The 16467-nt window shown below is 35.6% G+C and overlaps 1 protein-coding gene and 1 pseudogene across 1 annotated transcript; both read left to right on the top strand.

Annotated features, from left to right (window-relative positions):
- The first annotated feature begins 272 nt into the window (after window positions 1-272).
- On the top strand, window positions 273-10666 carry LOC141442252 (casein kinase I-like). Its single transcript, XM_074107188.1, is given in 6 exon segments — window positions 273-413; window positions 5433-5539; window positions 8041-8084; window positions 8087-8161; window positions 8614-8808; window positions 10538-10666. Coding segments are annotated over 6 exon segments (651 nt in total). The 5' UTR covers window positions 273-287; the 3' UTR covers window positions 10642-10666.
- A 729-nt stretch (window positions 10667-11395) lies between these two features.
- LOC141442301 (uncharacterized) lies at window positions 11396-12377 on the top strand (annotated as a pseudogene).
- Window positions 12378-16467: the final 4090 nt, after the last annotated feature.

The raw sequence follows: 16467 nt of genomic DNA, 5'->3' as shown, positions 1-16467 counted from the left end.
AGATACTTGAGTATATTTCTTATTTTTAAAGTTAAATTGTATTTGTATTTCGTTTGATTCACATTTTTATAATTTTCGACACAATATTGTGTCCAATCGATATTTTTACGAGCGTACACGTAGTGTGTTCCGAACGTCCCGCGACATCCATTCATCCATGGATTCCGTCACAGTATCGTAAAATGTAGCTCAGAATTCTATCATTGTTTTTTTGTAACATTGCGTAATTTTGTGGAATCGAATTAAAATATTGTACATTTACCGTGAAAAACTTTAAAACCTTCAAGATGTCGTTCATGGTGTCGATGTCGAGGAAGGAAGTATTGATTACTGGAAAATATAAGGTCGTGAGAAGAATCGGTGGAGGATCCTTCGGTGACATTTATTTGGCGATCAACATCTCAAATGGCGAGGTAAACTAATTAAGTATTTACTTGTTTAAGATTAATCGTGTTAGTTATTACGGGAAGCCTCCACGCGTCAAGAATCGCGTTTACCTTGGCTGTGGGAGGGGGTGGGAAACCTCTCTACTTTGGTGAGGAACGAAAATCAAAACAAAATATGATACTTTGCAGTGTCATATAAAACACGCGTTAATTTACCATGAAACTACTTATTGCGCAGTGTTAAAGGCAGTAGTAATTATCATTAGTTTTCTACCTAAAATCAAATGTTATTCATTTTATTTTACTCAATGCATGCCATAGCAAAGCAAACTTGTAATGTTTTAAACTTCTGTGTGTAATGATCTGTTCAGTAGTCATCATCACTTGCCTCTCAACTGTTACCATAGACCAGGGATCACCAATAAGTTTCTTCAGGGGTCCAGTTTTTAAAATAAAATTACCACCATGGACCATTTCTACTTGAGTTTATTAAATAAGCAAATATAATATACAAAAGTAACTAGTTTTTTTTACATATATTATTATCATCTGTGCCCTGTTCAGAAAAAGTGTATTTTGCATGGCAGTCAAATTTTTCAATAAATTGCCTGAATATCTAAAAACACTACCACCTAACAAATTTAGAAATAGAATATGTAAAATATTGAAAGACAAGTGCTATTATGACATACAGGAATATTTAAATGACATAGAATTGAACAATGCATGAATTAATTACGTAATTTTTATTGTATAGAATGTTTTCTTCATTTTATTGTGTAATCCGAATAATGAAATCGTAATGATGTATTAAATAATGTAAACGATAATTAAAAAAAAAAAAACAGCATAAATTAGGTAGGTACCTACATAAAATCTCTTGTTATAATATTTGTATGCCGTGTAAGCGGCAAAAAGTGGTGAACTTTCAAATGTTGGCATAATGCCTGTTAACCATGTAACCTGCTTTTTGAACAAATAAATCTTTGACTTTGATCATCAAGATACTGTTTACGGTCCGGATCCAGACCGCGGTTCGCCATTTGGTGACCCCTGCGATAGACAGATTTCTTTACATTGCCTATTCCATATAGCAACCTAAGGTGTTATTGTCTAACACACTTGGAATCACAATTGTTTTCCCCGCTTCTTTTTGTCACATGGTATAAGATGAGGGTAAAAAGAGATAGTGTATGCAATAGCAAATGTCAGCGCATTAGACAATATGGTCTCAGATCACTCCAGTTTGTACTGGCTGGTGCTAACATACCTTACTTTCTACATATTGCTGCTGACCAAGGCTCGGAACCGGTTTATAAAATAGCGGTAAATACCGGTTTATTTCAGTTTAACTCTGAACTTTCATAAGAATGCAAATGTTTTTAAGAACTTAACTATAACCTAAATAAACCAGTTTATTCGACGAGTGACAGCTCGCCGGCTGGCGGCGGGCGGCGACGTTTATCCTGCCACAGAATAAGTAATAGTACAAGTAATCCTGCGCCGGAATACACTGGTTTTTATTGTTCTGAACCGGTTAATCTGACAAGAACTTTACGAAAATGTTCCCTTAAAAACCGGTTTAAAAATAATGGTTTTGCAAACAAAACCAAAATGAAAAGTTTTTCCGCCAAGTACATGATAACGGTTTGGAAATTTAACCAGTATCCGAGCCTTGCTGCTGACACTGACAAATCGGGTATAACAAAAAAGAGACCACATGATATTACATACCAAAATAACACTGGTGATAATCACTGTTCCCAAGGAAACTGCATTTTTCACTCTCTCTCTAAGCCAAAAATCAGTCGATCCGTCGCTCCGTTTCGACGTGAAAGACTGACAAACATACAAACACACACACTTTCGTATTTATAATATTAGTAGGTATGGATTGCAACAAATGATTTAATTAGGTACCTATTTGGGTCACAAACTTTAATTTTGTATCACATTCATAATCATAATTTAATTTCCCCCTGTATCGTAGGACTAATCAGCTGCACCAGCAGGGCTACTACGAAACTCAAAACTCAAAGTTCGTATCGTACCTACCGTCCCTCTCGCTCTCGTATTAAATAGTATGTCGGAGGGACCGCACGACACGAACTTCGAGTTTCGTAGTAGCCCTGCAGTGTCTTTAGCTTAGCACTGACTTTCAGTAGGTATTTCTACTTGATTTAATACTTTATCTTTGAAACTAGATAAAATACTGATAGGTACGTACTGTAAGACAAGTGATAAATATTTGTTTTTGCTGTTTATCTTTGCGCCGTTTGCTAAAATTAGAGGAAAACCGTGATTAAGACTCATCATAATCAATAAGGACATAATTAAATTTTCTAAATTTTCTAGTGCAAATACTTACTAATGTATTTTTTTTTACGTTTGTTGCTGTACTCTGTTTAATATTTTTTTACTACTTACCGTAAATATCTTGCTTCAGAATAATTAATTTCCAAGATCCTACAGTTCTATTCTATAGTATAGAAAAAAAAACCAAGAAATGTTAGTAGTAGATTTATTTTTTTCATATGGCAAGGCCCGCCACCAGGTAGAACTTTTTGTCTTTTGTAACTGGCATCACTGCCATTGTGACGTCACGTAGGTAGGCTGACGACATTGTCTTTAGACTGCGATTTAAAATGATTTCATGTAGTTACTCCTAGTATATCTACGTCGTAAAGTGTGTTTTCAATAGTTATAAACCCTAAATTTCAAAAGTGTTGTGATAAATCTGCTCGGTGTGATGGATGTTTTATAAAATTTTGTGACTACGAGTGATGAAGGCAAAAGAAAATGGCTACCTTCGAGCGCATGTTGTTAGCCAGGAAACATGTAATTATATCTAGTAAATACAACGTCGTTCGGAAAATTGGCGGCGGAAGCTTTGGGGACATCTTTTTAGCGATTAATATCAACGATGGAGAGGTAAATAACTATATTTTTAATTATTTTATGATCTTGGTTCTTGAGTATATTTTATGTCAGGTTGTTAGTATTTCGGGGATTTGTTCTTGAAGATGGCGGGTTGGGCGTATTCTTGGCGTATTTACGGGATGTTTTTAAAAGAAACTGACAATTCTAATGTCTTATTAGTCTGCAGCTGTTCTCCTTGGTTGATTTACGTAACTTATTTGGGCTACCAATACCCCGAGCCTGTCCGATCGAAATCGTACACGAAAACTCCTTTGTCATCATATTGACTGCGCTCGTTATTATGATCTTTACGACAAACGTCGAGTTTCACTCGTATTGTGTGGCTGTTTCATTGTTATTCACCCATCAGACGCGTTTTGAGAGGCCTAGGTTGGTAACAGATTTATACATATATAAAGGCTGTTAGGTTTCATGTTGAGGTTGTGCAATCGAAATTTGCTAGTAAATTGGGTCACAGTCTGCATACAAAATGGCCTTGTTTTCAAGGGATTTTGGATGCTGCATTGCTATATTCAGCATTAAATGTAATTACAGTATTTTTTAATTAAAATACTATCTTTGTATTTAAGTCTGAATTGTTAAGATACTCTTAATATCTATATAATTATTATGGAATGTCTGGTCAGAGTCTGACTGAAATATATTTTAACTGTTTAGCTATTCAGAATAATTTATTTACTATTATAATGACTCATAAGATGTGTGGGAAAAGCTAATGCTTCCTGTGTCATTTTACAAGCTTTTATTTTGTCTGTAATCAAATTTTGCAATTTAAATTCAATCAAGTTCCAGTAGTTGCATTGACTTGAAATTTAGTATACTTATTTAAATTGCGTGACAATAAAATAATCTGGTAGTGACATCCTGGTAGTATGGCCAGGATTGTCTCCACAGGACGGAAATCTTCAACAGTTAATGGCATTGACTTGATATTTGGTATGCAAATGTAGTTTGGGTGACAATACAAATACAGTCAACAAAAAGTGCAGTCGGCAAAAAAGTTTTTTATTATAAATATTATAAAGGAAATGTTAGGGACATAACCTCCTAACGCCCAGTCCTTTATAAAGGACTTATTGTAATTTGAACTTCAAACTATCATAAATGACAAAGTTTGATGTTCATATATCAAAAATTTGACTTGGGTGTTAGGAGGATAACTGGTTTCTTTCATGCATCCTGTTATAAATCTTCAAGATTTAAGGATCTTTGAATTGAATGTAATAAACTCCATTTTACCAGTTTTTTAGTTTTCTCATGAAGAGCAGAACTAAGTGCTAGTCCAAGTAAATAAATTGCACTACTTATAAAAATATATTGTTTCACATTGTTATTTAAAACGAAAATCTTTGTAAAAAGATTTTCATTGTAAAAATAGCAGTTTACTGAAATAAAAACATATTTTACCATTGTTTGTGTATTTACAAACGCTTATTGTATTAACCCAAAAACATTGTCCTAGATTTAGTTATCAGGTAAATTGTTTTCTATGCAAGACATTGACTGGTTATGCTAAGTACTTGTCCCAATGCGTTATTCATCAAAACCCTACTTACCACCTACCTACCTACCACCTTACTTTAAAATTAATAATTGGTGGTAGGACTTTTAGACACCTGGAGTATTTAATTAAGTAGTGGTTTAGTGATAAAAATAGACACTAGACACTCATACCTACATATTGCTGTAAATTGCTGTTTTTCATGTCATAAACACAAAGTTCACAGTGGTTTTTTATCTTGTTCTGTCTAATTTTAGGAATTTTGCACTTTATGTTAAAATTAAAATAAGACTGCATAGGTTGAATACTAGTAGCTTTTTAAATGTGTTAGTAAAATATTTTCTTAATACATAATATTTTTCTGTAATTTATTAGACTTACCCCATACATACAGGCAAACAGAAATCATATACCTATATCTTTATTATATTAGTTAGTACTAGGCTTTTTTAAGTTAGCAAATGAGCAAATATAAGGACAAATTAAAAAGTTTGATATGTGCCATAAGTCTGGCTGATCTAGTCATAATAATATGGTAATTGGTAATCCTATTTATATGTAAACATTTTATATATGTATAACTAATATATTTTTGTTTGTTGCAGGAGGTAGCAGTGAAAGTAGAGTCCATAAAAGCACGACATCCCCAACTTCTCTATGAGAGTCGAGTTTATAAGATTCTTCAGGGTGGCATTGGAATACCACATATAAGGTATGTTTTGTTGTAAAAATGGTGTATGTGCAGTCAGCAGTAGCAGTAGAAGTAGAAGAGCAGGTTGTGGTGTTCAATGATCTTAACACTCTTATTACATTGGCAGTAGAGTCCTGTGTAGATCATTTTGAGCTCATCTGCTTCTGCTGCTGACTGTACATATAACTCTTTATTATACATAAAACAGATGTAATTAACAGATAACAAGATGAATAAACATACAAAGGCTAACATATCATTTTGGATCTCCATAAATGGCCAGAATTGAGGGTTTTTTTTTATGAAATTAAATCTAGATTAATATATTGTGTGATTAGTTGTTATTTAATTTTTTATTTAAGTTTTTCTCCCAAATTCGCAATGGCAAATTAGTTAAGTTTAGTTAGTTAAGTTTAATTGTTCCTAACAACAAAAGTGTGCAGAACACTCATTACTAAATTAAAAGACATTGTCTACAACATTATTAATTACTTATTGCAAATAATGATATTATTATATGATGTCTTAATTTGATAACTTGAAGCGATAGTTGCCTTAGTTTATTGTTTCCTTCATAGATAAACATCATTTATTTAACAAAATACTTCAAAATACATTTTCGAAGCATCAGGATTTTATAATTTGTTAATTATTGCTCACCACAATAATTATATTGCTTAACATAAGAACTGTAAGGAGAATAGGGATTCTTTTACATACATTCTCACCATTCCCAGTTCATATTTATCCCAATTCACATTTAGGCAACCAGATATAGCTTTGTGGTTAGAGAATCTGAATATGAAGCTTGAGGTCTGTCCAGGGTATCCCCAGACAAGGCAGGTATTTGTTTGTATGAAAAATAGGAATCTTTGTTCTAGAGTCTTAGGTGTTTAAAATGTAGTTAAGTTTGGATCTATCTATTTCAATATGTTATTGAATAAACAGTTATTCATTGCCTTACCCATAACAAAGCTATACGGAACTAGGTCCTAGGTACTAGTAGGTAGTATCCTATGATATCTATACATATAAAAGAAGAAACTGACTGACTGACTGACTGACTGTATTATAGATCAACGCACAGCCCAAACCGCCAATGCTCCATACAAATAATTTACGCCGTCGCTATAGAGTACGGTCACTGTAAATTCATGACAGTGGTATTGTAAATGAGTTAAGTATGGGTATTAATTTAATCTTTAAAAGTACTGGGGAACTGTTGCGATTTATTTTGCACTTGATCCGTTACAACGTAGGAATGAACTTAAAGGACTGATAGTGTGTTCCAGAGAATCTTAATTCTCTTATCTTTATTCCTTTCTGCTAACTCAAAGGGTGCTATTCAAAGTCAAAGTCAAAGTCAAAATATCTTTATTAAATTTAGGCTATAGGTAACAAGCACTTATGATTGTCAAAAAAAATCTACCACCGGTTAACGAGGTATATTTTTTTAAACAGATTTACAATATTATTAAATGATATCTATATCACAAGTATTTAACACAACTTTATTTTTAACACAGTAGGTTCGCTATTTGAAGGGATCGCTAGTGTGGATCAGAATTATTTTCATATATCCCTGTCCATTATATAATGATTAACTTTATAATAAGCCTTAGATATTAATGTCTTCTTGACTATGGATCTGAATTTAAAAGACACTGCATAGTGCATATTATGTGTCTAATGAATGACCAAAAAAAAAGTTTAGTGCCCTGTTTGACCCCTTGAGACATTTCAATGTTTATACTTATCGTTCATCGAATTAGCGCTAATCCATCTTAGCGGGTTGTAAACGACTTGTGCGACCGGCGGCGCGGCGAGCAAATTACCTAGCCCTGTACTACGAAGTGCAAAATTCGAACTTCGTATCTTGCCGTCCCGCTGACGCTTATACTATTATTTAATAAGAGAGTGAGAGGGACGGTACGATACGAACTTCGATTTTCGTAGTAGCTCCGCGATCTCCTTGCCGCAAAGCGGTTGATTGGTGAAACAAGTGATGTAGAAAATCGATCGCCGCGCCACCGGTATCTCAAAAGTGCTTGGGCCCTAGGTTGTACAGTCTAACAAACTGACCTGATCATGTACCAGGGTGGAACCTTTTAATAATCAATTTCGCTACGATTTCCTTGACAAAAGTATGCGATGTTAACATGACATTAGAGCGCAAAGGTTCCATCGTCGGTCATAATTCAATTTGTTTGACTGTACAGTCGTCAGCACCAATATTAGACACAAAGCGTGCATAAATATCTCATTTGACTCTATTTCTAACTCAATCGCTTACAAAGTGAGGGATGAAGGTACTTATAAAGGAATAAAAGCGAAAAAAGAATAGCTGTAGTCACACTAACGTTAATGCTCAGTGCTCCCTCTCTGTCTCTTCTCATAACCAGTAAGAGATAGGAAAAGTTGCAGGAGACAGTAGACTGGCTGTTACATATATTCACAGCTGTCTGCAAAGCAGTGTGGTGCAGGGAGCGTACTATACCTAACAGTAACTTTATTTGATGCAGATGGTACGGCTACGAGAAAGATCACAACATCCTCGTGATGGACCTTCTGGCCCGTCGCTCGAGGACTTGTTCAACTTTTGCAGCCGCCAGTTCACCATCAAGACTGTGCTCATGTTGGCAGGTTGGTACATTTCGGTTTGCAAAATTCTTTATTGGTTCAAAACCGTTCCTTAAACTTACCTTCTACAATACGTTCGTTAACCCTTTTCCAGGCCCAGCAAATTTAGATGTTCTACCACTAAATAAATCATAGTTATATTTATGTTGTTTACCAGTGAAGGAGTAATTTAAAAACAAATAATATTTTTAATTAATTCATATGATTTTGTACCATATTGTATATTTATTTAGGTCGAATATTTGTGTACGTTTATTTGGTTGCTATATGCACTATGCCTGTAAAAGGGTTAAGAACTTTCATGCGAGTTTCACTACATTGCAATATTGGTTTAATGAACTGAATTCATTGTCCTTCAACAGTCCGCAATGTAACGCAACTCCCATGCAAGTTCTTCCATCGTCTGAGGCTTTATTATTAGTTAATTATATATCTAACACACACATTGTCAACAGATCAAATGCTCGGCCGCGTGGAGTTCATCCACTGCAAGTGTTTCATCCACCGCGACATCAAGCCGGACAATTTCCTGATGGGCATCGGCCGCCACTGCAACAAGCTGTATATGATCGACTTCGGCCTCGCCAAGAAGTTCCGCGACCTGCGCACGCGCAACCACATCTCGTATCGCGAAGACAAGAACCTTACTGGTGAGCCTACATTCACATCGTCATCATCAGCCAGAAGACGTCCACTGCTGAACAAAGGCCTCCCCCTTAGAACACACATTCACTACCTATTTGGATTCACATCACATAGGGCAAACCTTGGCTTATTGGTGATAATTGGTAATTTGGTGATACTTACTGCATTATTTTACATTGAGCTCACAATATTTAGTGAAATGCAAGCAATTAAATCGCTACAAACCTGATTGCATGTGTCGAAACTGACAGCTGCCATCGATTTTATAGCTTGCATTTCTTTATAGTGTGATCTGTGTAAGATAGCAGTATCACTGAATTACCAAGTATCACAAATAAGCCAAGGTTTGTCTTATACTTAACTTACAAGGCAACTGCTAATCCAAGAACTATAAAGAACTAGCTGTTGCCTGCGACTCCGTCGGCGTAAAATTCGTATCGCTATCCCATGGGAACTATGCAATATTCCACTTTAAAAACCATTCTATGTCCTTCCCCGGGATTCAAACTATCAGTATACTGAATTTCATCTAATTTGGTTCAGCGATTTAGACGTGATAAGGTAACATAACAAGCAACAGACACAAACTTTAGCATTGTTCATCCGCGACCTTGCGATAGCTAAGTCTGCAACAAATGCGTGTTGATACAGCTCCTCTTTACTGTAAGAATAGACACAAAACTCAACTATCACCACCACACTACACTGACGCGTTTCCCACTCAACTGAAGTTCATACTCGGGAGCTTGCTCAACATAGTCTACATACAATAATTGATTGACAGGATGCCATCGTATTCCAATTAACATCAGACTTTTTGATAGAAATACGTAATTACTATATCTGTAAAATACCTACAACCTACTCAGTATGTATTATACATTTATAAATGTGTGTCAGGAAAAAATAAACTTCTTTTGCTCAAGTTACTGTGACTCAATGATTCTAAATATACTTTCATTGCTTACCAGCCTAATAATTCTATAGATAGCATGCCTTTGAGAAATACAGGGTTGGTGTGCGTCACCTTTGCCCCGTCCTGGCCTCAATCTAAATAAGCAAAACAAATAAATCACTATGTTGCGTGATGTACAAGCTGTAGTCAGGGCAACGCGGAATATGTAAATGGATCGATTTGAATGGATTATGTTATCATGCGTGACTTCTGTATAGCAACCCTTTTAATGACTTGGTCTATATTACTGAAAGCAGTGTTGTTATATAGACGAAAAGGTTCACAAAGTCTGTCAAATTCGCCTGTAAATTACGTAGTGTTTTTTTATCTTTTGTTTTATTTTAAACGTTTATGTACGTACACCAGAGGATTGCAAATGCGTTACCAACTTTAGAGTGATTTAACCGGCTGTCTCACTTTTCACGCCGGAAGACACTGCTGCTTGGCGACAGCACGATTAATAAGAGAATAGGAGGGACGGTTACGTTTCCACCAGAGATGTGCATAGCAGTAGTTCATTAAACTATCCTCGCTGCCTGGAATAGGGTTAAATCGTGTTCTGTAGTGATTTAATTTTAATGTAATGTAATTGAACATCAAATATTTTGAACATGAAACTATCATTAGACTCACTTTTAAATGATAACGTAACGGATAACTCAAGTCTAAAATAATAATAAAAAAGAATTAAAATATCTGGCGGAAACGCAGCCTAAGAGTACTTGTAGTTTAGGCACTGGATTATCTGTTCGTCTCGTTATACTATGTGTTGTCCACAGGTACGGCGCGTTACGCTTCCATCAACGCCCATCTCGGCATCGAGCAGTCGCGGCGGGACGACATGGAGTCGCTCGGATACGTACTTATGTATTTCAATAGGTGAGTGTTGCTAGAGCTATAGTGTTATGTATACGGTTGTGGGCGTGGGTGGGTGGTGTCGGTAAACTCGCAAGGTTATGTTGCGTTGTGGCTGCATTTTTGAGCAGGCGACGGTTAGTCTATTGACGGATATTTGACACCATAATTTTCAATTAACTGTATAGGAAATTGACCATGGTAGTATAGGAGTTGGACTACATGCTGCCCAGACAGTGACAGACAGTGCATTATGCTCTTTAGGCTGACACAACTAGACTGTATACTAAAGCGCTTTAACATCCATACCAGGGAGTCATGAACTAAATCATTTATTTGTTACGTTCAAAGTATTAAGAGTATAGTCAACATGGCAGTTGCAGCGAAGAAAAACGTTATTCAATAGAGGCTGGTTAAGTTTGCATGTCTTATTTCTATTGCTAAAACGGAAATATAATTGAAGCTACAGAGGGTTTGATATTCATACTTTGAATCATACACCGACGTCACAAATGGGCGCGGTTATGAATGAGTCGCGAACTTGTCGTGCTTGAACTTGTGCCAACTGTAATGAGTTATGTGTTGTATCTGTATTTATGTTTGCTTATCTGTGGAGGGAGTCGGTGCAAGAGAGAAATAAAGATGGTGATTTGGGTCATACGCAAAAGCTAGTTTTATTAAGAAAACCATATTACAACATGGTGGCAGCGGTTAAATAAAACGTTATTCAGATTGTTCAGACAAAGTAAATTATTCAGATATTGCGAAGGAACATGCGGAGTCCTAAAAAATTCAGAAAAAAAAATGGAGAAAACCAACGAGAACAATGGCGCAAAAGGAGAGGATCGGGAATCGAAATTCTTGCGTATTTCGCCTCCGGGCACATTTAGCTTTGAGCCTGAAGATTGGGAAAAGTATAAAGCAAGATTCGTGCGATACATGAGCTTGTCGGGCAACGATAAATTAGAAGATAACGACAAGGTGAATTGCCTTTTGTATTGTATGGGGGAAAAGGAACTAAACTCGGCTACACAGATTTGCTTTCCAAGTTTGACGACTTCTTTTCACCTAAGAAAAACATCATATATGAGAGGTACAAATTTAATTCAAGAGTTCAAAAGGAGGGTGAAAAGCTGGAAGAATTCTTGACAGACATACACAAACTAGCACTAAAATGTGAATATGGTGTTCTGAAAGAGGATCTAATAAGAGACAAAATTGTAATTGGAATCAGCGACAAGTCAGTAAGCGAGCGACTTCTGTTAAAAAGTGATCTCACGTTAAAAGATGCAACTTTAATATGTAGGCAAGCAGAAATTCAAAAAGAAGAAAGCAAGATGATGGGAAACGAGACAATCGAAGTTAATAGAATTAAACAAGGCAAGAAAAGAGGAGAAAATAGATGCTGGTTCTGCGGGTTGGAGCGTCATCGAAAGGAAATGTGTCCGGCCAATAACTCAACATGCCACAACTGCAAGAGAATTGGTCATTTTGCTAAAGTGTGTAGATCAAAGGGTGTTAGAAGGGTAGAGGAGGAGGTAAATAAAGGGACCACTCATGAGGTTAGTTTATGTGAAAAGAAAGAAGATTTTATGATTGATGTACAGGTTTATAGAAATAATTTATTGATTGATAAATTGAACTTTTTAATCGACACAGGTGCTGACATAAGTGCAGTCTCAGAAAACTGGGCAAGTTCCTTTCAACTGCCGCTGGTGAAATGTGCAGACACAGTGAAAGGACCTGATGGATCTCGCTTAGATGTCACTGGTACCATAGATCTTGAGTTGAAATACAAGAATAATACCTATCAAGGTAAAGTATATGTAATTAAAGGGTTAAAAACAGCTCTACTAGGACGAACTTCCATTGACAGTATGAATTTGATAAAAATCTGTGCTGTATCCGGGCCAGAAGTTAGGATGAATGGCTCTGAAAATATTGAGAAAGAATTTCCTAGTATTTTTAGCGAATTAGGAGTTTTTAAAGACGAATTTCATATTGACTTGGTAGAGAATCCAAAATCATTCATACAGGCTTCACCGCGCAATATTTCAATTCCTTTACTGCCTAAAGTAAAACAGGAATTGGATAGACTAGAGCAGTTAGGTATAGTCAGTCCTATTGAAGAAGCAACAGACTTTGTCTCGCCAATCGTAGTTGTTTTAAAAAATAACAAAGTAAGGATATGTGGTGATTATACTCAGGTTAATAAAAATATAAAGCGCCCGGTCTATCCAATCCCTAAAATAGAGCATACATTAGCTAAACTGAAAGGAGCTAAATTCTTTTCTAAAATTGATGCTACCTCAGGGTTTCATCAGATTAAACTGGATGATACATCAAAAAAGTTGACTACTATAATTACACCTTTTGGTAGATATATATATAACAGACTTCCGTTTGGATTGAATTGCGCGCCTGAATACTTCAGTATGAAGTTTTCAAATCTATTTAAAGACATGAAACTAGCCATCCACATGGACGACATTCTTATTTATGAACCGACTAAGGAAGACCATGATAGGGTCCTTCATGAAGTGCTTAAAAGACTTCACAATGCAGGTATAACCATAAATAAAAATAAGTGTTTATTTGGGGTTGAGGAGATTTGTTATCTGGGTCACGTGATCAACGCTAGTGGTATAAAAATTGATCCCGAGCGAACAAAAGCTATCAGTAACTTTAAAGAACCAAGTAATAAAAAAGAGTTGCTTCAATTTTTAGGCATGGTCAATTTTGTAGGTCGATACATTCCAAATAAATCAGAAATTTTAAATCCATTGCACATTTTGTTAAAAGAAGATCAAATGTTTGTGTGGGGTCCTATTCAGACTAAAGCATTCAATGAAATTAAAGAAAAACTGCAAAATGCTCCTACTCTAGCGCATTATGATGTGGATAAAGTAATAATAATCTCAGCAGATAGTAGTTCATTTGGATTAGGGGCAGCTCTTATGCAAGAAGATAGGGCAGGTAATCGATCAATTGTTACTTACGCCAGTAGAACACTCACAGATGCTGAAAAGCATTATGCACAGATAGAAAAGGAAGGTTTAGCCTTGGTCTGGGCTGTAGAAAAATTTAGAGATTATGTTTTAGGCATACATGTAATATTAGAGACTGACCATAAACCCCTTCTGCAGATATTACACACTAAGCCGCTTGATGATTTAAGCCCTCGACTTTTAAGATTTAGACTTAAATTGAGTAGATTCAATTATGAAGTCAAATATATACCAGGAAAGGAGCAGGTAGTGGCCGACGCGCTATCGCGACAGCCGCTGCCTGATTGTGGAGTTTCAGATATGGAACAGGAGGAGGAGGGCAACATCAACATGCTAGTTTCAGATACAATACCTAACGAAATGTTGGACAAAATATATATGGAACAGGGTAAATGTAACATATGCATAGGTTTAAAATCATTTACTGCAAATGGATGGCCAAATAAAACTCAACTAGGGGTTTTTAAGAATTACTATCAGTATAAAAATAGTTTCTCGATGGAAAGGGACCTCCTTTTATATAATTCAAGAATAGTTATACCAGAAAACATGCACAAAGATATACTGAAAAGAATTCATGAAGGACACTTAGGTATCTCTAAATGTCGAGAAAGGGCAAGGCAATCGGTTTGGTGGTTAGGCTTGTCTCGACAAATTGAGGAGCAAGTGAAGTCATGTCCTAAGTGTATAGAAACAAGCAAGAATCACAAAGAGAAGATGGTTGTAGAAAAAATCCCTGACAGGCCATGGCAAAAAGTAGGCATGGATTTATTTAAGTTTAATAACAACTGGTATTTAGTAATCATAGACTACTATTCTAGGTTCTTAGAAATCTGTAAACTAAAAGATCTAACAGAATACAGTGTAATAATTCAGTGTAAAAATGTGTTTTCGAGGTTCGGTATTCCTGAAGTAGTGAGATCTGATTGTGGCACGCAGTTCAAGTCCAAATTTAATGAATTTGCAAAAGAATATGGATTTAAATCTATAACAAGTAGTCCATATTTTTCGCAAAGTAATGGATTAGCGGAATCTGGAGTTAAAATAGCAAAATCATTACTGTCTAAAAATGAAGATATATACTTAGCATTGTTAATATATAGGAATACACCCATAGAAACAGGCTACAGTCCAGCAGAAATGTTATTTAATCGTAAACTAAGAGATAACTTGCCTATCTTGCCTAGTAAGCTTAATAAACCGGTCAAAATTAAACAGGATATACAAAAGAGCATGACAGAAAAGAAAAATAAAGATGCGTATTATTATAACAAAAGTCACAGGGCATCTAATTTGGAAGAGCTAAAACCTAATGATAAAGTCTGGATAATTGATCTCAAGATTTATGGTACCATTGAAACAAAATGCGAGGAACCGCGTTCATACGTGATTATGACGGATAGAGGAAAGTTTAGACGAAACCGGTGGCATTTAGTACGAGTTCCACAGCACATTTCACCAGGGGAAGGAAGTTCATTGTTAAATAGGAATTTTTATGATGATTCGATTATTACACCTGCAAGTCCCTTAGATAATCTTGATGAGGAGGAAGCAAGAGGAAATATTGACATTACAGCTAACAGTGAGCAGGAATTAAGGATTCAAGAACAAGATGACAGATTACCTAAGAGACTTGTAAGGAGACCTAAGTTTTTGGATGATTATGAAACTAATTTTTAAGTAGGTACTGTATAGCACTGTGCATTGTCAGTGTTACATGTTATTAGATTAAGTTAATTTAAGTTGGTTTAATTTAAACAAACTTTTAGTTAAGTAGGAACCTTCCTATTAAAAATAATAATAATAATGTACCTATGAATATGACTTATGATAATTGCAACTAAATGCTTAAGCGTTACATTTTGTTTTGTTGTTTGGTACAATTAATTATGTACTCCTCACAATGTTAAAGTATTACATTAACTATTGTCTAAATCAAAAAGAGAGAGATGTTGTATCTGTATTTATGTTTGCTTATCTGTGGAGGGAGTCGGTGCAAGAGAGAAATAAAGATGGTGATTTGGGTCATACGCAAAAGCTAGTTTTATTAAGAAAACCATATTACAACATTATGTAAACATGATTGGACTGTTGATTGAATGAGATCTGTCGCTTGTTTTTACGTTGGAGTCAATTAAAAACATTTTAAGCTTGGGAGCTAGCATTTTTTTCTACATGGCCTATATGAGCGAAGTCGTGCGAAATAAAAACCACGTTCTATTTGTCATATCTATCTGTCTATAAACTGCCACCTGTGCTTTGGCGGCGTTTGCCAAACGTTCGTGGACCCGGAATTGTAGACTAAAAGTTTAATTTTATTTAACACGTTACAGGTGCTCAGATTTCACAATTGTCCGACCTAATAAGTTTTTTGTTTATCTTTCGCCGCTTCAAGGGCGTAACTTGAGTGAGGTCACCATCAAGCATGACTCACTAATGAATATCGCTTCTAACTTAACCCGTTTAGGATTACGAGTTTATTTGGCTGTAGTTGTTTTTAGAAATGTTTACTGAAAATAGGCCAAGTGGCCAATAAAATCGTTATTAGTCTGTCGGTTAAATTATCAGACTCACTATGAATATCGCTTCTAACTTAACCCGTTTAGGATTACGAGTTTATTTGGCTGTAGTTGTTTTTAGAAATGTTTACTGAAATAGGCCAAGGGGCCCAATAAAATCGTAATTAGTCTGTCGGTTAAATTATCAGAAAACATTGGACACTTATCAATAAAATAATGATGAAGATGTAGCTTTTCAGCACGGCGTGACGTCGCCGGCCCCCACTCCCGAATTATTTATTAAGAAAAATACGTGTCCACTATATTCTGATAATCATAACTGACTGA

The sequence above is a fragment of the Choristoneura fumiferana genome, chromosome 25 (genome assembly GCF_025370935.1).
Source record: "Choristoneura fumiferana chromosome 25, NRCan_CFum_1, whole genome shotgun sequence".
In the NCBI taxonomy this organism is placed as follows: Eukaryota; Metazoa; Arthropoda; class Insecta; order Lepidoptera; family Tortricidae; genus Choristoneura; species Choristoneura fumiferana.
The sequence above is the reverse complement of the archived record's forward strand: the minus strand, read 5'-3'. Positions and strand labels throughout refer to the sequence as shown.